This window comes from Oncorhynchus kisutch, linkage group LG6 (assembly GCF_002021735.2).
Source record: "Oncorhynchus kisutch isolate 150728-3 linkage group LG6, Okis_V2, whole genome shotgun sequence".
In the NCBI taxonomy this organism is placed as follows: domain Eukaryota; kingdom Metazoa; phylum Chordata; class Actinopteri; order Salmoniformes; family Salmonidae; genus Oncorhynchus; species Oncorhynchus kisutch.
In genome coordinates this window covers 58,156,169-58,180,347 of record NC_034179.2, presented here as the reverse complement: position 1 = coordinate 58,180,347, position 24,179 = coordinate 58,156,169, and the positions used below count along the sequence as shown (strand labels likewise).

Sequence of the window (24,179 nt, the reverse complement as noted above, 5' to 3'; positions counted from 1 at the left end):
ATGAACACTGCACTAAAGACGACAGCTTTTTCTCAAATTAATTTGACTGTTTCATCATACATCTTCAGATGAGAACTTGAACAAAACATTTCAACTCAATTTAACTGGAATTAAAACCTTTTCCACTTCTACTGTTCCAAACGGGTCATTTGTGTTTTGTGTTTCATGACACAGTGGAAGTTTAGGCCTTATCTGATTGTGAATACATACAATTCTACATTTTAAAATTATTAATGAATAAACTTGACATTCTAGAAAAAGAAAGGGAGGCTGGATCTAATTATCCAATTAACTTGTATCTATTTAAGGTTCGCAGGACCAGGATGGATAACAACAATATATTTTCATGCCCAGTCTCCTAAGCCTCCTCTCCCCTACCCTGTCCTCTACTCCTTGTTAGATTATATGTTGAGTCCGTACAGCTTCTCCTGCAATATAACCTTAACAATGGCAGACTCTTCCACTATTAGCCTTCTCTCTCCACCCCCCAGCCAGACCCAGCCATGGCCATCTAAGCCTAGCCTAATCCACACCCAGTCTAATTGACAGAGTTCTAAAGCCTTTCTCTTGATTGAGGAGAGGCCTGCAGGTAACTGTGCATCACTGCTCTTGGGTGAGGTTAGATCCATTTACAGTGAGGGTGAGGGTGAGGTTAGATCCATTTACAGTGTCTTCAGAACGTATTACCCCTTGACTTATTCCACATTTGGATGTGTTACAGCTTGAATTCAACTACACACAATACCCCATAATGCAAAGTGGAAACATGTTTTTGCAAATGTATTGAAAATAAAATACAGAAATCTCATTTACATACGTATTCACACCCCTGAGTCAATACTTTGTAGAAGCAACTTTGGCAGCGATTACAGTTTTGAGTCATCTTGTGTGTCTGTATTAGCTTTGCACATCTAGATTTGGGGATTTTCTCCCATTCTCCCTTGCAGATTTTCTCAAGCTCTGTTGAGTTAGATGGGGAGCGGAGGTGAACAGCATTCTTCAAGTCTTTCCACAGATTTTCAAAGGGTTTCAGGTCTTAGCTTTGGCTGGGCCACTCAAGGCCTTTCCCATTCTTGTTCTGAAGCCATTCCAGCATTGCTTTGGCTGTTGGAACGTAAATCTTTGCCACCAGTCTAAGGTCAATTGCACTCTGAAAAAGGTTCTCATCAAGGATTTGACTCCATTCATTGTTCCCTCTATCCTTACCAGTGTCTCAGTCCCTGCCGCTGAAAAGCATCCCCATAGCAAGATGCTGCCACCATGCTTCATGGTAGGGATGGTGTTCGACGGGTGATGAGCAATTTCGGGTTTTCTCAAAATATTCTCCAAATACAACAGGAGTAGACCTTAGAGTGAAATGTTTACTTACAAGTCCTTTGGCCCTAGAGTTCGCGCTCTGGACCTGCTTGCCGTGCAGTAGTAGAGAGAACATATGACTTGGGTGACTGAAGTCTTTGACCGTTTTTTGGTTCTTGGTCTGACACCGTCTAGTATATCGGTTCTGGATGGTAGGAAGTTTGGCACCAGTGATGACCTGGGCCGTACACTCTACCCTCTGTAGCGCCTTACGGTCAGATGCCAAGCAGTTGCCATACCAGGCGGTGATGCAACCGGTCACGATGCTCTCGATGGTGCAGCTGTAGAACTTTGAGGATCTGGGGACCCATGCCAAATCTTTTCAGTCTCCTTAGGGGGAATGTGTTGCAAAGGGAGGTGTTTAGTCCCAGGGTCCTTAGCTTAGTGATAAGCTTCGTGGGCACAATGGTGTTGAATGCTGAGCTGTAGTCAATGACCAACATTCTCACATAGGTGTTCCTTTTGTCTAGGTGGGAAAGGGCAGTGTGGAGTGCGATTGAGATTGCGTCATCTGTGTATCTATTGGGGCGGTATGCGAATTGGAGTGGGTCTAGGGTTCCCGGGATGATGGTGTTGATGTGAGCCATGGCCAGCCTTTCAAAGCACTTCAATGGCTACCGACGTGAGTGTAATGGGGCGATAGTCGTTTAGGCAGGTTACCTTTGTTTTCTTGGGCACAGGGACTATGATGGTCTGTTTGAAACATGTAGTTATTAAAGATTCGGTAGGGAGAGGTTGAAAATGACCCAGAGGCTTTGTGAATGTTGATCTTTTTATAGGTCTTGCACACATCGGCTACCGAGAGCGTTATCACACAGTCGTCCGGAATGGCTGGTGCTCTCATGCATGCTTCAGTGGTGCTTGCCTCGAAGCAAGCATAAAAGGCATTTAGCTCGTCTGGTAGGCTTGCGTCACTGGGCAGCTCGTGGCTGGGTTTACCTTTGTAGTCCGTAATAGTTTTCAAACCCTGCCACATCCGACGAGTGTCAATCTTAGAACTGTATTGACACCTTGCCTGTGTGATTGTCTGAGGGCGTAGCGGAATTTCTTATAAGCGTCCGGATTAGTGTCCTGCTCCTTGATAGCGGCAACTCTATCGGTGCGGATGTTCCCTATAATCCATGGCTTCTGGTTGGGATATGTATGTGCAGTCACTATGGGGACGATGTCATCGATGCACTTATTGATGATGCTGAGATGGTATAATCCTCAATGCCATTGGATGAATTCCGGAACATATTCCAGTCTGTGCTAAACAGCAAAACAGTCCTGTAGCGTAGCATCCGCGTTATATGACCACATCCATATTGAGTCACTGGTACTTCCTGCTTGAGTTTTGGCTTGTAAGCCGGAATCAGGTGGATAGAATAATGGTCAGATTTGCCAAATGGAGGGCGAGGGAGAGCTTTGTATCTCTGTGTGTGGAGTAAAGGTGGTCTACAGTTTTTTTCCCCTCTGGTTGCAAATGTGACATGCTGGTAGAAACTTGGTCAAATGTATTTAAGTTTGCCTGCATTAAAGTCCTCGGCCACAAGGAGCACCGCTTCTGGGTAAGCATTTTCTAATTTGCTTATGGCCTTATACAGCTCGTTGAGTGCGGTCTTAGTGCCAGCATCGGTTTGTGGTGATAAATAGACGGCTACGAATAATATAGATGAGAACTCTCTTCGTAGATAGTGTGGTCTACAGCTTATCATGGGGTACTCTACATCAGATGAGCAATACCTCGAGACCTTAAATATTAGAAGTCGCACCCCAGCTGTTATTTACAAAATAGACACACACCCCGGCCCCTCGTCTTACCAGACATAGCTTCTCTGTCCTGCCGACGCACAGAATATCCAGCCAGCTCTTTAGTATCCATGTCGTCGTTCAGCCACGTCTCTGTGAAACATAAGATATTACAGTTTTAAATGTCCTGTTGGTAGGATAGTCTTAATCGTAGATCATCCATTTTATTTTCCAATGATTACACGTTGGCCAATAGTACGGATGGTAGTGGAGGTTTACTCACTCGTCTACGAATTCTCGGATGGCAGCCCGACCTCCACCCCCTCTTTCTCAGTCTTTTCTTCACGCAAATGACGGGGATTTGGGCCTGGTCTGGAGAAAGCAGTGTATCCTTTGCGTCGGACTCGTAAAAAAAAATCTTTGTCCGGTTCGAGGTGAGTAATCGCTGTTCAGAAGCTCTTTTCTGTCATAGGAGACGGTAGCAGCAACATTATGTACAAAATAAGTCAAATAATAAGTTACAAACAACACGAAAAAAACAAACAAAATAGCATAGTTGGTTAGAATCCCGTAAAACGGCAGCCATCCCCTCCGGCGCCATTATACAAGAACCCAAAGAGTAAAATGTTTGTCTAATCAGACCACCGAATCTTTTGCTTTATGATCTGAGTCTTTCATGTGACTTTTTGCAAACTCCAGGCGTGCTGTCATGTGCCTTTTTCTCAGGAGTGGCTTCCATCTCGCCACTCTCCCAAAAAGTGCTGTAGAGACTTGTCCTTCTGGCAGGTTCTACCCATTTCAGCCAAGGAATTCTGTAGTTCTGTCAGAGTGGTCAATGGTCACCTCCCTGACCAAAGTCCTTTTTTTATTATATTTTTTATTTCACCTTTATTTAACCAGGTAGGCTAGTTGAGAACAAGTTCTCATTTGCAACTGTGACCTGGCCAAGATAAAGACGAAGTAATTACAATATAGCAATTAAACACTGGAATGGTAGGATGTGCAGAAGATGAATGTGCAGGTAGAGATACTGGGGTGCAAAGCAGCAAGATAAATAAATACATACAATATGGGGATGAGGTAGATTGGATGGGCTATTTACAGATGAGGTATGTACAGGTGAGCTGCTCTGAGAGCTGGTGCTTAATGCTAGTGAGGGAGGTAAGATTCTCCCGCTTTAGAGATTTTTGCAGTTCGTTCCAGTCATTGACAGAGCAGAGAACTGGAAGGAGAGGCGGCCAAAGGAAGAATTGGCTTTGGGGGTGACCAGTGAGATATACCTGCTGCAGCGCGTGCTACGGGTGGATGCTGCTATGGTGACCAGTGAGCTGAGATAAAGGGGGGGCTTTACCTAGCAGAGACTTGTAGATGACCTGGAGCCAGTGGGTTTGGCGACGAGTATGAAGCGAGGGCCAGCCAAAGAGAGCATACAGGTCGCAGTGATGGGTAGTATATGGGGCTTTGGTGACAAAATGGATGTCACTGTGATAGACTGCATCCAATTTGCTGAGTAGAGTGTTGGAGGCTATTTTGTAAATGACATCGCCGAAGTCGAGGATCGGTAAGATGGTCAGTTTTACGAGGGTATGTTTGGCAGCATGAGTGAAGAATGCTACGTTGCAAAACAGGAAGCCGATTCTAGATTTAATTTTGGATTGGACATGTTTAATGTGAGTCTGGAAGGAGAGTTTACAGCAACCAAACTGGTTGCTCAGTTTGGTCGGACGGCCAGCTCTAGGCAGAGTCTGGGTAGTTCCATATGTTTTCCATTTCCCAATGATGAAGACCCCTGTGCTCTAGAAATGGTTATACAGCACCAGTTATACAGCACCAGTCAAAAGTTTGGACACACCTCATTCCAGGGTTATTTCTTTATTTTCACTATTTTCTACATTGTAGAATAATAGAGAAGACATCAAAACTATGAAATAACACATATGGAATCAAGTAGTAACCAAACAAGTGTTAAACAATTCTAAATATATTTTATATTTGAGAATCTTCAAAGTACCACCCTTTGCCTTGATGACAGCTTTGCACACTCTTGGCATTCTCTCAATTAACAGGTGTGCCTTGTTAAAAGTGAATTTGTGGAATTTCTTTCCTTCTTAATGCGTTTGAGCCAGTACTGTGTTGTGACAAGGTAGGGGTGGTAATTCAGAAGATAGCCCTATTTGGCAAAAGACCAAGTCCATATTATGGCAAGAAAAGCTCAAGTAGACTGCGTGAATCAGGCCTTCATGGTCGAAATCCTGCAAAGAAACCCCTAATAAAGGACACCAATAATAAGAAGAAACTTGCTTGGGCCAAGAAACATGAGCAATGGACATTAGACTGCTGGAAATCTTTCCTTAGGTCTGAAAAGTCCAAATTTGATATTTTCGGTTCCAAACACCATGTCTTTGTGAGATGCAGAGTAGGTGAATGGATGATCTCCACATGTGTGGTTCCCCCCGTGAAGCGTGGAGGAGGAGGTGTGATGGTGCTTTGCTGGTGACACTGTAGGTTATTTATTTAGAATTTAAGGTACACTTAACTAGTATGGCTACCACAACATTCTGCAGCGATACACCATCTCATCTGGTTTGCGCTTAGTGTTTTTCAAGAGGACAATGACCCAACACATCTCCAGGCTGTGTAAGGGCTATTTGACCAAGGAGAGTGATGGAGTCCTGCATCAGATGACCTGATCTCCACAATCACCCGACCTCAACCCAATTGAGATGGTTTGGGATCAGTCGGACTGCAGAGTGAAGGAAAATCAGCCAACAAGTACTCAGCATGTTGGAACTCCTTCAAGACTGTTGGGAAAGCATTCTAGGTGAAGCTGGTTTAGAGAATGCCAAGAGTGTGCAATTCTTTCATCAAGGCAGGGCCTACTTTGAATAATCTCAAATATACAATATATTTGAATTTGTTTAACCCTTTTTTGGTTACTACATGATTCCCTATGTGTTATTTCATAAATTGATGTCTCCACTATTATTCTACAATGTAGAAAAAAATAAAACGAAAGAAAGAAAAACCCTTGAATGAGTAAGTGTGTTCAAGCTTTTGACTGGTACTGTATGCCGCATCACAATTCTATCTCCGAGATCTACGGACAGTTCCTTGGACTGCATGGTATAGTTTACGCTTTGCCTGTTGAAGCCTGCACGCAGCCGGTGTCTCAGCAGCCCTCTTCTCAGGTGAGTTCTGTGGCTCTGGCCTCACAACCTTCTTCGTGACACGTCAGAGACCGGATCATTCCAGTGATTGTGATAAGGAGTTCTATGGTGAGGCATATATCTGTACCTGGGACAAACACTCTGTTTTTCTGGGGGAAAAGTTCAGGATATAACCAGGTTGCTTCCCGAGGCTGTGAGTCAGTCACCGGGGGCTGATACTGTCATGGTTCATGTGGGGTCGAATGACATTATGAAGGGCAGCTCGGAACAGCTGAAGAAGTATTTTAAAGAACTGATTGTGTCTCTACTTAACATCAGCAAACGCCCCATAATATCTGTCCCTCTGCCCTCCCCAAATTGTGGCATTGAACAGTTCAGCAGATTTGTAGCCCTCCATAACTGGCTACCAGACTATTGCAGCTCTGTGGGTGTAACATTTATTGACATTTTTGATACCTTCTGGAAACAAAGCTTGTATTATGAGGATGGGATCCACCCAAATCATTTGGTTTCCTGGATCCTTTCACAGCATTATAAGACTGAGTTGAGACAATGACTTATCAATGACCCAAATCCACCAAAGTTAATCCCTAGGATTGTCTCACTGAGTTGTCATAATGTTTCAGCAAATGTACATTATCCCAGGGGCATTGGAAGACACAATGTAAGTAACCTAATTTATGTCCCCCTTTACTGTCCCTCTTACTGCCCTGAATGCCTCTGCGGATCCTACATCTATTGTATGCAGTAATCATATGCCCAGAGTAATACAGCACTAAGGTTGTGTGCCCTAGTAGGAATTCCACTGTGTGCAGCTCACCCTGCACTAGTAAAAAATAACCTAAGCATGTCTACCTCTGCTAAACTTCCCAATAAAGCAAGAAAGTGTTTAAAATATCCCACGTTAACATATTTAGCTTAAGAAATGAGGTTCATGAAATCAATAATTTACTAGTAAAAGATGACATTCATATTCTGACAATCTCTGAAACTCACTTCGATAATACCTTTGATGATACAGTGGTAGCAATACATGGTTATAAGATCTACAGAAAAGTCAAATCAAATGTTATTGGTCACATGCAGATGTTATTGCGGGTGTAGCAAAATGCTTGTGATAAGTTCAATTGCCCTGGGTGGTACGAACAAAGAATCCAGTTCGGGAAAGTCATGGTCGTAATGCTGGTGAGTTACTGCCGCTCTAATATCAAAAAGTTATTTCCAGCTGTACGTAATAACACAAAAAAACTTGCTGGCTAATAATGTAAGAAATAACACACAAAAAAACAAAATACTGCAAAGTTGCTTAGGAGTTAGAAGCAGAGCTGCAATGTCTGTTGGCGCCATCTTACATGCCAAAGGTGGAAATGCCAACGGTGGAGAAGTGGCTGTTTATATTCATTCCTGCAAAGCTTAGAGAGGATCTCATGTTAAATACTGTTGAAGTAATATGGCTACAGGTTCATCTGCCTCACCTAAACCCATTCTGGTGGGAAGCTGCTATAGACCACCATGTACTAACAGTCAGTATCTGGATAACATGTGTGAAATGCTTGATAATGTATGTGATATCCATAGATAAGTATATCTTCTGGGTGATTTAAATATTGACTAGCTTTTATCAGGCTGCCCACTCAAGAGAAAGCTTCAAACTGTAACTAGTGCCTGCAACCTGGTTCAGGTCATCAATCAACCTACCAGGTGTAGTTATACACAGCACAGTGTGTAATGGCAAGCAATCAGACGCTGCACTTGACACTTGAAATTGCTTATCCCAGTTACTAATAAGCATGCACCCATTAAGAAATTGACTGTAAAAACAGTTGATTTATGAGGAATTGAAAAATGGTATGGTATGATGAGGCAAAAGGAATGGTGAATAAGTCTAGTTGCACATTCAATTGGCAAACATTCTGCAAATTGAGAAATCATCTGAATAAACTGAATCAAAAGAAGAAACTACACTATGAAACAAAGATAAATGACAAAGAATAATAGTAAAAAGCTTTGGAGCACCTAAAATGAAATTTTGGGCAAAAAGGCAAACTCCGCTACATCAGTCACTGAATCAGGATGGCTCATTCGTCACAAAACCCACTGATATTGCCAACTACTTTAATTATTTTTTCATTGGCAAGATTAGCAAACAGGCATGAAATGCCAGCAACAAACGCAGACACTACACATCCAAGTCTATCTGACCAAATTATGAAAGACAGAAATTGTACTTTTGAAATCCATTAAGTAAGTGTGGAAGAGGTGAAGAAATTATTGTTGTCTATCAACAATGGCAAGCCACAAGGGTCTGACAATCTAGATGGAAAATTACTGATGATAATAGCAGACGATATTGGCACACTATTTGCCATATCTTCAATTTAAGCCTACTAGAAAGTGTGTACCCTCAGGCCTGGAGGGAAGCAAAAGTTATTTGCCTACCTAAGAATAGTAAAAACCCCTTTACTGGCCCAAAAAGCCGACCAATCGGCCTGTTACCAACCCTTAGTAAACGTTTGGAAAAATTAGTGTTTGACCAGATACAATGCTATTTTACAGTAAACAAATTTACAACAGACTTTCAGCACCCCTATAGGAAAAGGACATTCAACATGCTCAGCACTTACACAAATGACTGATGATTGGCTGAGAGAAATTGATGATACAAATATTTTTGGGGTTGTTTTGTCAGACTTCAGTGCAGCTTTTCACATTATCGATCATAGTCTGCTGCCTGAAAAACGTATATGTTATGTCTTTACACCCCCTGCTACATTGTGGATAAAGAGTGACCTGTCTAACAGAACACAGAGGGTGTTCTTTAATGGAAGGCTCTCCAACAAAATCCAGGGAGAATCAGGAATGCCTCAGGGCAGCTGTCTTTTTACAATCTTTACTAACGACATGCCTCCTGGATGAAAACCACCAACACTTGTCAAGGGCTGCGTGCCATGTCTTACTGGACCTTTTAGATTCTAAATAATTGGAAGAAGCAATTTCATCTGGTAAAAACAGGTAAACACATTATAAGGCAACAATATAAGACAATGGGAGCACTGTGTATGTTCTCTGATGAATTGTAAGAAAAATGAGATGTGAAATATCGATATTTGAGTAAAACCAGTGAGTCTATGTATACGGATGACTCAACACTATACACGTCAGCTACCACAGCGACTGAAATGACAGCAAACTTAACAAAGAGATGCAGTTAGTTTCAGAATTGGTGGCAAGGAATACGTTTGTCCTAAATATTTAAAAAATAAAAGCATTGTATTTGGTACAAATCATTAACTAAACCCTAAACCTTAACTAAATATTGTAATAAATCATGTGGAAATTGAGCGAGTTGAGGACACTGAACTGCTTGGAGTAGCCCTGGATTGTAAAACTGTCATGGTCAAAAAATATTGATACAACAGAAGCTAGGATGGGGAGAAGTCTGTCTATATCGTTGCTTTCTTAACAACAAGGCAGGTCCTACATGCTTTAGTTTTGTCGCACCTGGACTACTTTTCAGTCGTGTGGTCAGGTGGCACAAAGAGGGACTTATTAGGAAAATTGCAATTGGCTCAGAACAGGGCAGCACGGCTGGCCCTTGGATGTACACAGAGAGCAAACTTCAATAATATGCATGTCAATCTCTCCTGGCTCAAAGTGGAGGAGAGATTGACTTCATCAATACTTGTATTTGTGTAAGGTATCGACATGTTGAATGTACCAAGCTACTGGCACACAGCTTGGACACCCATGTATACCCCACAAGACACCAGAGGTCTCTTCACAGTCCCCCAAGTCCAGGACAGACTATTGGAGGCACACAGTACTACATAGAACCATGAATACACAGAACTCTATTCCACATCAAGTACTCATGCAAGCAGTAAATTAGATTTAAAAAACAGATAAAAATACACCTTATGGAACAGTGAGGACTGTGAAGCAACACAAACATAGACACATGAATACAAACACTCTATAACATACGAACTATACACGCACGTACACAGGTATTTTATAGATATGTCGTAGTAGAGTAGGGGCTCGGGGGCACACAGTTAATATGTTGTGACATCTGTATGTATTGTAATGTTTTAAAATGTATAACTGCCTTCATTTTGCTGGATCCCAGGAAGAGTAGCTTTGGCAGCAGCATCCATAGTAAATACAAATACAAATGTATGTGTCTGTAATGCACAGTAACCCATCCCTTTAGCAAACTACAACAATTCAGAAAAACAACACATTACTACACTACAACACACCCAGCTAAACCTGAGGAACATTGAGATTGTGAAAGTAATTATAGGTGTTTCTTCCTTTGCTATTATTATTGAGTTTGACTTCAACCCACATCATGAGTCATCATCTGTCTGCGGTGTGTGTGTGTGTGTATATGCATGTGTGTATGCAAGCCCGAGCGTTCCTGTAAGTGTGAGTGTTTCTATGTATGTGTGTGAACCGGTGTGGGCACACGCGCCTGTGTGTGTTCTCATTCACCCACCTGGAGGCTGTCGTCCTCCTTGACCAGCTCTTTCGGAGGGAACAAGTCCTTGGCCTGGATATACTCCAGACTGGGGGGTCCTTCTTCACCCTGGAGGACAGAGATGAACACAGGCTGGTCAGACATCTCAGTTCTTAACAGACAACATACAAATAGTAACAGTAAAAGCCCAGGGAGTTTTTACAACCCTTCAAGCGTAAAAATGTGCTGTAACTCTATCTAGTCAGATCAAAAAGAAGGCACAAAAACAGGGGCTTCAATCAATCATCAGCCACCCAGGAAAAGGTCAATAAAATCCACTCCCTTTACAGGAGCCTACAGGGGCACTGTCCTGTTTTTCTGAAATGGCAGACTACAGCTGCTATTAACATTGCCTGCAAAGAGCCGGCGTCAAACACCATAGAACACACTCACTTCTTCTCTGAAAAAGGGAGTTCTCACAGGTCAGTTTGAAGTCGGAACTTTCAGTCAGGCAATTATTTATTATTATGAGTGACCTGTGTTTTTTGGGGAGGACATGACAGAATGTCCCCTAGACAGCTGCTGTTTATGTCTGTGCCTCCTCCCCAGCCAGCGAGATGGCCTGTGCCCGTGGCAGACTGTGGCAGACAGCACTGCAGCCACAGCAGTCAACCCAGCTGTAGCCCTACACAGCAGGAACAACATACAGTTGAAGTCAGAAGTTTACATACACCTTAGCCAAATACATTTAAACTCCGTTTTTCACAATTCCTGACATTTAATCCTAGTAAAAATTACCTGTCTGATCAACACTTTATTTTAAGAATGTGAAATGTCAGAATAATCGTAGAGAGAATTATTTAATTCAGCTTGTATTTCTTTCATCACATTCCCAGAGGGTCAGAAGTTTACATACACTCAATTTAGTATTCGGTAGCATTGTCTTTAAATTGTTTAACTTGGGTCAAACATTTCAGATAGCCTTCCACAAGCTAACCACAATAAGATGGGTGAATTCTGGCCCATTCCTTCTGACAGAGCTGGTGTAACTGAGTCAGGCATGTAGGCCTCCTTGCTCGCACATGCCTTTTCAGTTCTGCCCACAAATGATCTATAGGAATTGAGGTCACGGCTTTGTGATGGCCACTACAATATCTTGACTTTGTTGTCCTTAAGCCATTTTGCCACAACTTTGGAAGTATGCTTGGGGTCATTGTCCATTTGGAAGACCCATTTGCGACCAAACTTTAACTTCCTGACTGATTGTCTTGAGATGTTGCTTCAATATATCCACATAATTTTCTTTCCTCATGATGCCATCTATTTTGTGAAGTGCACCAGTCCCTCCTGCAGCAAAGCACCCCACAACATGGTGCTGCCACCCCCGTGCTTCACGGTTGGGATGGTGTTCTCCGGCTTGCAAGCCTACATCTTTTTCCTCCAAACATAACGATGGTCATTATGGCCAAACAGTTCTATTTATGTTCCATCAGACCAGAGGAAATTTCTCCAAAAAGTACGATCTTTGTCCCCATGTGCAGTTGCAAACCGTAGCCTGGCTTTTTTTTATGGTGGTTTTGGAGCAGTGGCTTCTTCCTTGCTGAGCGGCCTTTCAGGTTCCTTGCTGAGCGGCCTTTCAGGTTATGTCGATATAGGACTCGTTTTACTGTGGATATAAATACTTTCGTACCTGTTTCCTCCAGGTCCTTTGCTGTTGTTCTGGGACTGATTTGCACTTTTCGCACCAATGTGCATTGATGTCTAAGAGACAGAACGCGTCGCCTTCCTGAGCGGTATGACGGCTGCGTGGTCCCATGGTGTTTATACTTGCGTACTATTGTTTGTACAGATGAACGTGGTACCTTCAGGCGTTTGGAAATTGCTCCCATGGATGAACCAGACTTGTAGAGGTCTACAACTTTTCTGAGGTCTTAGCTGATTTCTTTTGATTTTCCCATGATGTCAAGCAAAGAGGCACTGAGTTTGAAGGTAGGCCTTGGAATACATCCACAGGTACAACTCCAATTGACTCAAATTATGTCAATTAGCCTATCAGAAGCTTCGAAAGCCATGACATCGTTCTCTGTAATTTTCCAAGCTGTTTAAAGGCACAGTCAACTTAGTGTATGTAAACTTCTGACCCACTGGAATTGTGATACAGTGAATTACAAGTGAAATAATTTGTCTGTAAACAATTCTTGGAAAAAGTCCTTGTGTCATGCACAAAGTAGATGTCCTAACCGACTTGCCAAAACTATAGTTTGTTAAAAAGACATTTGTGGAGTTGTTGAAAAACGAGTTCTAATGACTCCAACCTAAGTGTATGTACACTTCTGACTAATATTCTTAAAAATGTGTTTTCACTTTGTCATTATGGGGTAATGTGTGTAGATAACTGAGAAACACTTCAACAATTGTATTAAAAATGTGGAATAAGTTAAGGGGTGTGATTACTTTCTGAAGGCATTGTAGTCTATAGCACTGTATTGCTGTTTGTCTAATGTCTTGCTTGATGTATTCATTAAGTTGTTGTCATCTTGTGCCTGCTAGTAATAATTGTCCCTCAGAGATTAATAATATTTTTTTATTGAATTATCATACACTATATGACCAAAGGTATGTGGACACCTGCTCGTAAAACAGATCATTCCAGAATCATTGGCATTAATTGGTGCTTCAACAGCCTCCACTCTTCTGGGAAGGCTTTCCACTAGATGTTGGAACATCACTGCGGGGACTTGCTTCCATTCAGTCAGAAGCGCATTAGTGAGGTTGGGCACTGATGTTGGGCGAATAGGCCTGGCTCTCAGTCGGTATTCCAATTCATCCCAGAGGTGTTAGATGGGGTTGAGTAGAGAGCTCTGTGCAGGCCAGTCAAGTTCTTCCCCACCGATCAACAAACCATTTCTGTATGGACTTCACTTTGTGCACCGGGGCATTGTCATGCCGAAACAGGAAATGTCCTTCTCCAAACTGTTGCCATGAAGTGAAGCACAGAATCGTCTAGAATGTCATTGTATGCTGTAGCATTAATATTTCCCTTTATTTCCCTACTAAGGGGCTAGACCGAACCATAAAAAACAGTCCACCAAACTTTACAGCACTATGCATTCGGGCAGGAAGCGTTCTCCTGGCATCTGCCAAACCCAGATTTGTCTATTGGCCTGTTAGATGGGGAAGCGTGATTCATCACTCCAGAGAATGTGTTTCCACTGCTCCAGAGTCCAATGGCGGTGAGCTTTACACCACTCCAGCCGACACATGGCATTGCGCATGGTGATCTTGTGTGCGGCCGCTTGGCCATGGAAACCCATTTCATGACGCTCCCAACAAACAGTTCTTGTGCTGATGTTGCTTCCAGAGGCAGTTTGGAACTCGGTAGTGAGTGTTGCAACCGAGGACAGACTATTTTTACGTGCTATGCGCTTCAATGTTCCCGTTCTGTGAGCTTGTGTGGCTTACCACTTCGTGGCTGGGCCATTATTGCCCCTAGACGTTTCCACTTCACAATAACAGCACTTACCGTTGACCGGCGCAGCTGTAGCAGGGCAGAAATTTGACTAAGTGACTTGTTGGAAAGGTGGCATCCTATGACGGGGCCAGTTTAAAGTCACTGAGCTCTTCATTAAGGCCATTCTACTGCCAATGTTTGTTGGTGGAGATTGCATGGCTGTGTGCTAGATTTCATACACCTGTCAGCAACGTGTGTGGCTGAGAAAGGGTGTCCACATACCTTTGTATATATAGTGTACTTATTCCCTACAGACTGTAGATAAGTTGCTTAGATGGCTTATTGGAGGTGGGACTGTGGCCCACAGATGGGACAGCATGGCAGATGGCTGGGATTGTGAGGGGACAGTGAGGAGACTGGGGGAGTCAAAGGGAAGAGACCGTGACCTTGAAAGCAAGGAAACAGCTAACGAGTCGTGACAATCTCAAAGCTTCGTAAAAGATGCAACCAGTTAGACAAGGGGTTTGGGGTTTCAACAATTATCATGTGATTTGCATATTTCAGATAATACCTTCAAATGAGCAGGAGTCAAAAAGCCAATGTCTATGACTACAGGTCTTATTGCACAAATGCACATTTCTAGGGAAATCTTTCCCTTTGAAAATGTCACTCTTAAAAAGACGAGGACAAAAACATAAGCGTACTCTACCGTGTGCAACCCTCTCTAGGGCAAGTCTTTTTCAATATTTGCTAACACAGCAATCTACATATATGCCCTAATTCAGCAATACCACATCTTATTCTACAACTATAGGCTATATGCTACACCACAGTACCACTTGATTCTTGTACTGGGCCATTTATACAGAAATTATGAATTAAATTTATCAAGACCCTGATTGATACCTCAGAGGGAAGAAACAAACTATAATAAGCTTTTACACTTGTTAAACAACAATTCTTTGAGGACCAACTAACAATTTCAATATAGATTATTATATTGAACTCCTTTGGGAAAACATAAGGCACATCCTAGATAAACTGAAGCATCAAGCAATAATGCTCACTTTGCTATTGCCCAGTCTCCTTCCACTGAGGAGAAACAGGGGAAGCAGCAGGAGGATACAGATATAATCCCCTCTTCCCTACTCCCTCCATCCCGGCTGTCTCCCCAGCAGCAGGTGCCCAGCTCTCTCCCTCCATCCATCCACTGCCTTGCTCAGACACATGGGTCAAGATGAGAGGGCCCTCTGCGGAGTCTACAGCACCACAGACAGACCAGACACAGCAACATGAGGTCTTTACTCCATGTACTGCATGCTGGCATGAGCCTCATATCAGACGAGAATCAAATGTCAGTACTGTCATGGGGCTACATCCCCTGGTACATGCCCACTAAGCCTACATCAGTATCAGACATGTGAAAGTGGGAAGCCGGTTAAAACCCCCCAAAAAGTACAGGTTTTTAAACCTTTTTACATTTAACTCAACATTAAATTCACTTCACCAATCAGTGCTGATAGAGCAGCTTGCCATGGGGTGGTTTAAGCGATTTAATTTGTATCGGAAAGTTGATAAAAGCCGATTTTATTTTGCCATAAACAGTATGGTTTAATCATACTGAAAGACAAACACACGTGTCATTTTCCTGCCAGTCACAGTGTAGGGTTCAGGGATGCAACTGAAAATTTTCAGGCGAGGAGAGAGCGAGAGAATGGAGGAAGCTTGCCTTGAAGCGCTGGCCATCTTGGTATGACATGCATTATCTGAATTAGGCCCACAGAATTATACTTACGGAGGAGCGGCTTCTATGGAGGAACTTCGAATGTCTTTGAAATTCTGAGTTCTAGCTAGCTAGCGTGTGCGTGCAGAGCAGCACTAAAATTTTAAAACATATTTTTGTAGTTAATAAATCCAATGCGAAACGTGATAGCATAGCATCCTTAACTAACATTGAAAAAGTTAATCTATTCTTTTAAACATCTCTCAGTAACTTATGAATCATGCTTGTAACGTCAGGCTACAGCTATGCTTCAGACGGGAAGGGCAGGTAGCCTACACACACACCTGCTGGCCGGCATACACTGGAATACATTTGAGTGACAAAGTGAGGGCTTTGCATAGGTGCTTTAATGTGATTTTTGCGGGCCTGAAAAAAAATGCCTGGAACATAAAGAAATGCTATTAACCGATTCCCATGCTTTTAAAAATAACGGTTCTGTTCCTGAACAGTATATATCACTTTTGTTTTCAATTCGGGTTCTGTTCCTCAAATCATTTTGTTTTTCACCTACCCTGTGCCATCAAACTGAACCTGTCCACTTCAAACAACTACAAGAAACAGAGGGGATGACAGGCACTAGGTGTCGACACCTGCCACATTGATTTGACATGTGGATATGTGAATGACTTTGTAAACAGAGGAGGAAAAAATAGGTTCTCCCTTGACTTTGGTTTGAGGATGGCATGGGAATGTGAGGTGCAGCATAGGAAGCGTGTGCATTAACATTTAAACTGGAGTGCTGACATATGTGTTCCCCACCCAATCCGAGTAACTCCGACAGACGTATCTGCCTTGGCAGATAGGACGAGGGTCAGCCCAGTTCCTCAAAAGAGTCTCAAAGAGTTACTGCAACGCTGACAACCTTGGCTCAGACATTCTCTAACAATAGCCAGAAAATTATAGCACGACTCGATTATCATTTCATTTGTAAATTGACTGCATCTCATTCTCTGGAAGGCATAAAGAGAGAGAAAGAGAGCACTCGGGCCTAGATGTTGGCATTTCCCTTGTGGTTTTTCTTTCTGCCATCTGTGCCTTACAACAGCGAGGCAACACAACAAAGCCAGTCTGGCCACTACCTGAGCCAAGAAGTGTGGGGTGGATAGACTGAGGATGGAAGTGAAATGTGTGATTGGGAGTTGGCTAGAAGGCAAAATGGTGGAGAGTGTGTCTTGGAGCAGGTTGAGTGCAGCTGCAGCCATCAAGACTATCCCATCAACGGGACCTGAAGAACTGTAATACCCTGTGTTTCTCTGAGTCGTGGCTAAACAAGGAAATGGATAATATACATCTAGCTGGTTTTTCTATGCATCGTCAAGGCCAAACGGCAGCTTGGGTAAGGTTAAGGGGGAAGGTGTGTGTCTTTGTTAACAACAGCTGGTACACAATCTCTAATGTTAAGGAAGTCTAGAGGTTTTGCTTGCCCGAGTTTGAGTACCTCATGATAACCTGCAGACCATACTATTTACCAAGTAAGTATATCTATATTTTTCGTATCGGTCTATTTACCACCACAAACCTATGCTGGCCCTAAGGCCGCACTAAACTAGCTGTATAGGGCCATAACCAAACAAGAAAATGCACATCCAGAGGCCGTGCTCCCCCGAGGTAAGACTGAAATCGGTCTTACCTATTTTTTTACCAGCATGTCAACTCTGCAAATAGAAGCAAAAAAAACTCTACATCACCTTTACTCCACACACAGAAACGCATACAAAGCGCTCCCTCGCCTTCCATTTGGCAAATCTGACCATAACTCTACACTCATAAATCCTGCTTACAAGCAGAAACTCAAAAAAGGAGTATCAGAGATGCGCTCAATATGGAAGTGGTCCAATGAAGCGGATGCTAAGCTATAGGAATTTCGCTAGCATAGAATGGAATATGTTCCGGGATTCATCCGATAACATTGAGGAATTTACTACATCAGTCACTGGCTTCATTAATAAGTGCATCGACAACATCATCCCCACAGTGACCGTACCTACATATCACAACCAGAAGCTTTGGATTACATACAACATACGCACTGAGTTTAAGGCTAGAGCTGCTGCTATCAAGGAGCAAAACAATAATCCGGACGATTATAAGAAATATCGCTACGGCTTCCGACAATCCATCAAATAGTCAAAATGTTAATACAGGACTAAGATAGAATCCTACTATCCTCTGACGGTCATCGGCTGTGGAAGGGTTTGCAAACTATCACGAATTACAAAGGAAAACCCAGCCACGAGCTGCCCAGTGAAGCGGGCCTACCAGACAAGCTAAATTCCTCCTATGCTCCGCATCGAGGCAAGCAACACTGAACCTTGCATGAGAGCACCAGCTGTTCAGGATGGCTGTGTGATCTCGCTCTTTGTAGCCGATGTGAGTAAGACATTTAAACAGGTTAACATTCACAAGCCCGCAGGGCCAGATGTACCAGGACGTATACTCAGAGCATGCGCTGACCAGCTGGCAAGTGACATTTTCAACCTCTCCCTGACTCAGTCTGTAATACCTACATATTTCAAGCAGTCCCTGTGCCCAAGAACAACAAAGGTAACCTGGCTAAATGACTATCGCACCATAGCACTCACATCTGTAGCTATGAAATTATTTGAAAGGTTGTGAGCTATCACCCTAGACCCACTCCAATTCGCATACCACACAACAGAGCCACAAATGATGCAATATCTATTGCACTCTACACTGCCCTCTCCCACCTGGACAAGAGTAACACTTATGTGAGAATGCTGGTCATTCACTATAGTTCAGCTGTCAACACCATAGTGCCCTCCAAGTTTATCACTAAGCTCAGGACCCTGGAACTGAACATTTCTCCCTACAACTGGATCCTGGACTTCCTGACAGGCCGCCCCCAGGTGATGAGGGCAGGCAACAACACATCCGCCATGCTTACCTTCAACATGGGGGCCCCTCCAGGGGTGTGTGCTTAGTCTCCTCCTGTACTCCCTGTTCACCCACGACTGCGTTGCCGCACATGACTTCAACATTAGCATTACATTTGCTGACGATACGATAGTGGTTGGCCTGATCACCGACGACGATGACTATAGGGAGGAGGTTAGTGACCTGGCAGTGTGGTGCCAGGACAACAACAACCTCTCCCTCAACGTCAGCAAGACAAAGGAGCTGATTGTGGACTACAGGAAATAGAGGGCCGAGCTTGACTCCATCCACATCGATAGGGCTGTAGTCGAGCAGGTCGAAAGTTCCTCAGTTTCCACATCACTAAGGAATTATCATTATCCACACATACCAACACAGTCATGAAGAAGGCACGACAACACCTATTCCCTCTCAGACAGCTGAAAAGATTTGGCATAGGCCCTCAGATCCTCAAAATGTTCTATAACTGCACCATTGAGAGAATCTTGACTGGCTGCATCACCGCTTGGTATGGCAACTACTTGGCATCTGACCGCAAGGCACTATAGAGGGTAGAGTGTACGGCCTAGCTACCCGGACTATCTGCATAGATGCTTTTTGCACTAACTCTTGACTCATCACTTACACTGCGACTAGGGCTGTGGTGGTCACGGAATTTCATCAGCTGGTGATTGTCAAGTAAATAACTGTCAGTATCAGGGCCTCCCGAGTGGTGCAGCGGTCTAATGCACTGCATCGCAGTGCTAGCTGTGTTAATACAGATCCTGGTTCGATCCCAGGCTGTGTCACAGCCGGCCGCAACCGGGAGGTCCATGAGGTGGCACACAATTGGCCCAGCGTTGTCAGGGTTAGGGGAGGGTTTGGCTGGCCGGGATGCCCTTGTCCCATTGTGCTCTAGCGACTCCTGTGGCGGGCCAGGTGCATGCACGCTGACAGGGTCACCAGGTGTATGGTGTTTCCTACCGACACATTGATGCGGCTGGCTTCCGGGTTAAGTGAGCATTGTGTCAAGAACCAGTGCGGCTTGGCGGCTTGTGTTTCGGAGGATGCACGGCTCTCGACCTTCTCCTCTCCAATGTCCGTACAGGAGTTTCAGCGATGGGACAACACTGTATCTACCAATTGGATACCACGAAATTAGGGAGAGAGAAAAAAGTTAAATAGAAATGATATTTTCTCCAAATAATTTGAGGGAGTGCGTATTCTGTGTTGAGCGGTTAATAGGTTATGCTTGAGTTATTAATGTAACTTTAGTGTAACTTTAATGTAACTTTAGTTGTTCTACAAATGTTGATTTATATGTTTAGATGTTTAATACATTGTAAGGCTGCATGATGATTTGAAATAAGTTGGTTGAAAGAAATTTGTTCTGCTTTGTTTTTTGCGCAGGCTGTACACATGTCAGTCTCTCATTCACAATTTCAGAAGCACTTGATAATGCATCCCCTTTGTGTGGCAAAAATGCACCCTAAAAAAATCCATACCTTTTGCAGCCCCTCTCCCTGAGCGCTGCCTGCTCCGAAGCACCTCTCATCTCACTCACACCGTTCTCCATCATGTGATCGGGTCTTTCTCACAGGCTACAAGTGAAGACAGACACATCGGGGATGCAACTGCAATTCCTTATCCAATTCCGAGGTGCATATTGAAGATATTGGAAGAACTGTCCACATTTACTTTTCGTCAGCCAACAAGATGAGTAGGCCTAACGAACAGCAAAAGCACTAGCCTATGTAAATCAACCATAGTAAAAAAGTGATTTTATTATATTCTGTGTGAGAAATAAATATTCCAAACATAGTCTTTGATGCGGTAGATCCCAAATTAATACAACCACTAGCATCAAAAAAGCTTTTAAAGGGCCTCCCGGGTGGCGCAGTGGTGAAGGGCGCTGTACTGCAGCGCCAGCTGTGCCACCAGAGACTCTGGGTTCGCGCCCAGGCTCTGTCGTAACCGGCCACGACCGGGAGGTCCGTGGGGCGACACACAATTGGCCTAGCGTCATACGGGTTAGGGAGGGGTTGGCCGGTAGGGATATCCTTGTCTCATCGTGCATGACTTTCAACCTTTCAACTTTCAACCTTTGTCTCTCCCGAGCCCGTACGGGAGTTGTAGCGACAAGATAGTAGCTACTAAACAATTGGATACCACGAAATTGTGGAGAAAAACGGGGTTGCTGATGCAACAGATCAGAATGTTTATCTTAAATGTTTATCTTAAATGTTGATAAACTATTAGGCTATTTCTTCAGATTATAAGCGCAGCAATAAGCGCTAATGTTTCACTAGTGCGAAAACACCATTATCAAAAGTGACCGCAAATGCGATTATGCATGTAATGCTTTTATATGGTGAAAATGATCTTCCCCAAACTTGAAATTCACGCACTGCGTATGTATGCCAGTTAGGCTCTTCACCCGTTGTACAGCTGATTAATGTGCTTCATTTTAAGAAGTTATTTGGCCACTTTAGTTGTGATATAAACTGTATCAAAACAGCTAGGCTACATGAGGTGTGCGACTATGATTAGAAAAAGTCACACAAAAAAGGCATTGCTTCTTGCCTTAAGCTGGGCATCATTCCCAATGATAATATATCATTCACAAGTGATAGGCTAGTATTGTCATCCATCAGACTATTCTTGATTTTAAAAATCATGGCTTTACAGATATTAAATAATATTTGTGTGAAATTCGTTTTGATTTAGAATGAACCACTATCATGCACCTGTCTCGAAACAGGGGCAGGGGGAAAAATACATGTAATATCTGCACTTAACTGCGAATAAACAACGCTTTTCCTGTGGTTCATTTTCATGCCAGCCAGGTAGGCTATAGTCCTGTTGTAAAGATAAGCAATGTGCTTAATATTTGCTTAATATTAGGAAAGTTGAGCTATAAATATAGCAGGCCTAGCCTATAGATAGCTGATGGGATTATCCTCCTTTTAATAGGGGCGGCAGGGTAGCCTAGTGGTTAGAGTGTTGGACTAGTAACCGGAAGGTTGCAAGTTCAAACCCCCGAGCTGACAAGGTACAAATCTGTCGTTCTGCCCCCGAACAGGCAGTTAACCCACTGTTCCTAGGCCGTCATTGAAAATAAGAATTTGTTCTTAACTGACTTGCCTAGTTAAATAAAGGTAAAATAAAAAATAGAGGCCATCACTCTGTTTTCTCGCCCAATTGCATAGCCTATAGAAATGTTGCGCAACATAAGCTCATGGTCTCTCATGAATTGTTTGATTAGATTTTCGATTACATTTGCATTGATGTCAGAGTGATTAGAGGGAATATAGAGTGCTGAGTACAAGGCAGTTAGCAAGTTTGGTATGCAATTAATGACCATCAGCAGCATCAGAGCTTGGAGAAGCCTAGTTACCTAAACTAAACGGTTACGTGGAATTTGACTGCTTTCATGACTCGTGACCGCAGGTGAGGCAGCCGGTACTGTTTATTATCTAACCTGTTGCCTAGTCACTTTATACCTACCTATGTACATATCTACCTCAATTATCTTGCACATCGACTCAGTACTGGAACCCTGTGTATATAGCCAAGTTATCATTACTCAGTACTGGAATGTATACTATAAAATAATAACCAGTCCTTAATACAAAGAATGTATAATCTTAATTCTTAGACAATAGAACCGTACCTGCAATAGTATTGTGAAAAGACAGGACAGGAACACATCAGTCTCCAATGCACCATCTGACAAGTTGTTCTAACAGGAGCATGAAGAAAGGTAAAACACATATCCTGTCTCACATCCCCAATACATTGCTAGGTGCTTTCAGTGTTGACAGTACCAAAATACAACAACTCATGTACAAAAACACTGCAACATAAACAAGTAACAACGTGAAATCGCCTCTATTCCATTCAGACCGTAGAGGACCAAACAACATCTCCCATAATGCAACGCCAGCACCGGTCGGCAGCTCAGCTAACCATCTACATCACAGAAAGGCATGCTAACTAGCAACAGCAGCACTTTTAGCACTCTGTAAACTATATTAATAACAACAATAAAACTCAGAAAGTTACCTGTTTCAATAGTCTCACACTCCCTTATAACAATTTCTACAGCATTAACCTTGGGCTGTTTAATTTATTTCACGTTATGGACTTCTACAAAGGAGTAATCTGCAACACATACCTTTCTCTCAGTGTTTTCTCGGACTAAGGAGAAGGGGAGCTACGGGTAGTACTAGGGTGTTAGTAGGTGACGTAGGCACCCAGATTAAATCAAATATATTTAATGAAACAAAACCCTGCCTACCTGCCTACCTAACATCAACAGGCAGCACCAGTAGCAAAGTAAAGGTCCTGGCGATCTGACTACCCCCTTCTGTCTGAACATGGAATATTCCTGTTCGCGGGCTTCGGCCACTGACCCTCAACCTGGTTGTTCTGTTCTGCGTTGTGTACTATTCTAATCATTTGAAGTTTGATGGAATAACCATTTTAACTCTACTACACTCTGACTGGGCCACTCCAGAAGGTATATTTTCTTCTTTTGAAGCCATTCTGTTGTTAATTTACTTCTGTGTTTTTGGGTCGTTGTCCTGTTGCATCACCCAACTTCTGTTGAGCTTCAATTGGCGGACAGATAGCCTAATATTCTCCTGCAAAATGTCTTGATAAAACTTGGGAATTCATTTTTCCGTTGATGATAGCAAGCTGTCCAGGCCCTGAGACAGCAAAGCAGCCCCAAACCATGATGCTCCCTCCACCATACTTTACAGTTGGGATGAGGTTAGATGTTGGTGTGCTGTGCCTTTTTTTCTCCACACCTAGTGTTTGTGTGTTCCTTCCAAACAACTCAACTGTAGTTTCATCTGTCCACAGAATATTTTGCCAGTAGCGCTGTGGAATATCCAGGTGCACTTTTGCAAACTTGCATTGGCTTCTGTGGTGTCCTCTTATGAACACCATTCTTGTTTTTGTTTTTTACATATCGTAGACTTGTCAACAGAGATGTTAACATGTTCCAGAGATTTCTGTAAGTCTTTAGCTGACACTCTAGGATTCTTCTTAACCTCAATGAGCATTCTGCGATGTGCTCTTGCAGTCATCTTTGCAGGACGGCCGCTCCTAGGGAGAGTAGCAACAGTCCTGAACTATCTCCATTTATAGACAATTTATCTTATCGTGGACTGATGAACATCAAGGCTTTTAGAGATACTTTTGTAACCCTTTCCAACTTTATGCAAGTCAACTATTCTTAATTTTAGGTCTTCTGAGATCTCTTTTGTTTGAGGCATGGTTCACATCAGGCAATGCTTCTTGTGAATAGCAAAGTCAAATTTTGTGAGTGTTTTTTATAGGGCAAGG

General features: G+C 43.0%; 1 protein-coding gene across 4 annotated transcripts in view; it reads right to left on the bottom strand.

The window, feature by feature from the left end:
* LOC109891858 (myotubularin-related protein 4-like) overlaps nucleotides 1-24,179 on the bottom strand; it is a 143,105-nt gene that overhangs the window by 59,995 nt on the left and 58,931 nt on the right. For 3 of the 4 annotated variants that reach the window (XM_031827014.1, XM_031827011.1, XM_031827013.1), the window contains one exon: nucleotides 10,756-10,845. In XM_031827014.1, coding sequence (XP_031682874.1) covers nucleotides 10,756-10,845 — 90 coding nt within the window. Of the gene's footprint in view, nucleotides 1-3,159; nucleotides 3,556-10,755; nucleotides 10,846-24,179 lie in introns of those variants that run through there. The other variant, XM_031827015.1, reaches the window with a different exon arrangement.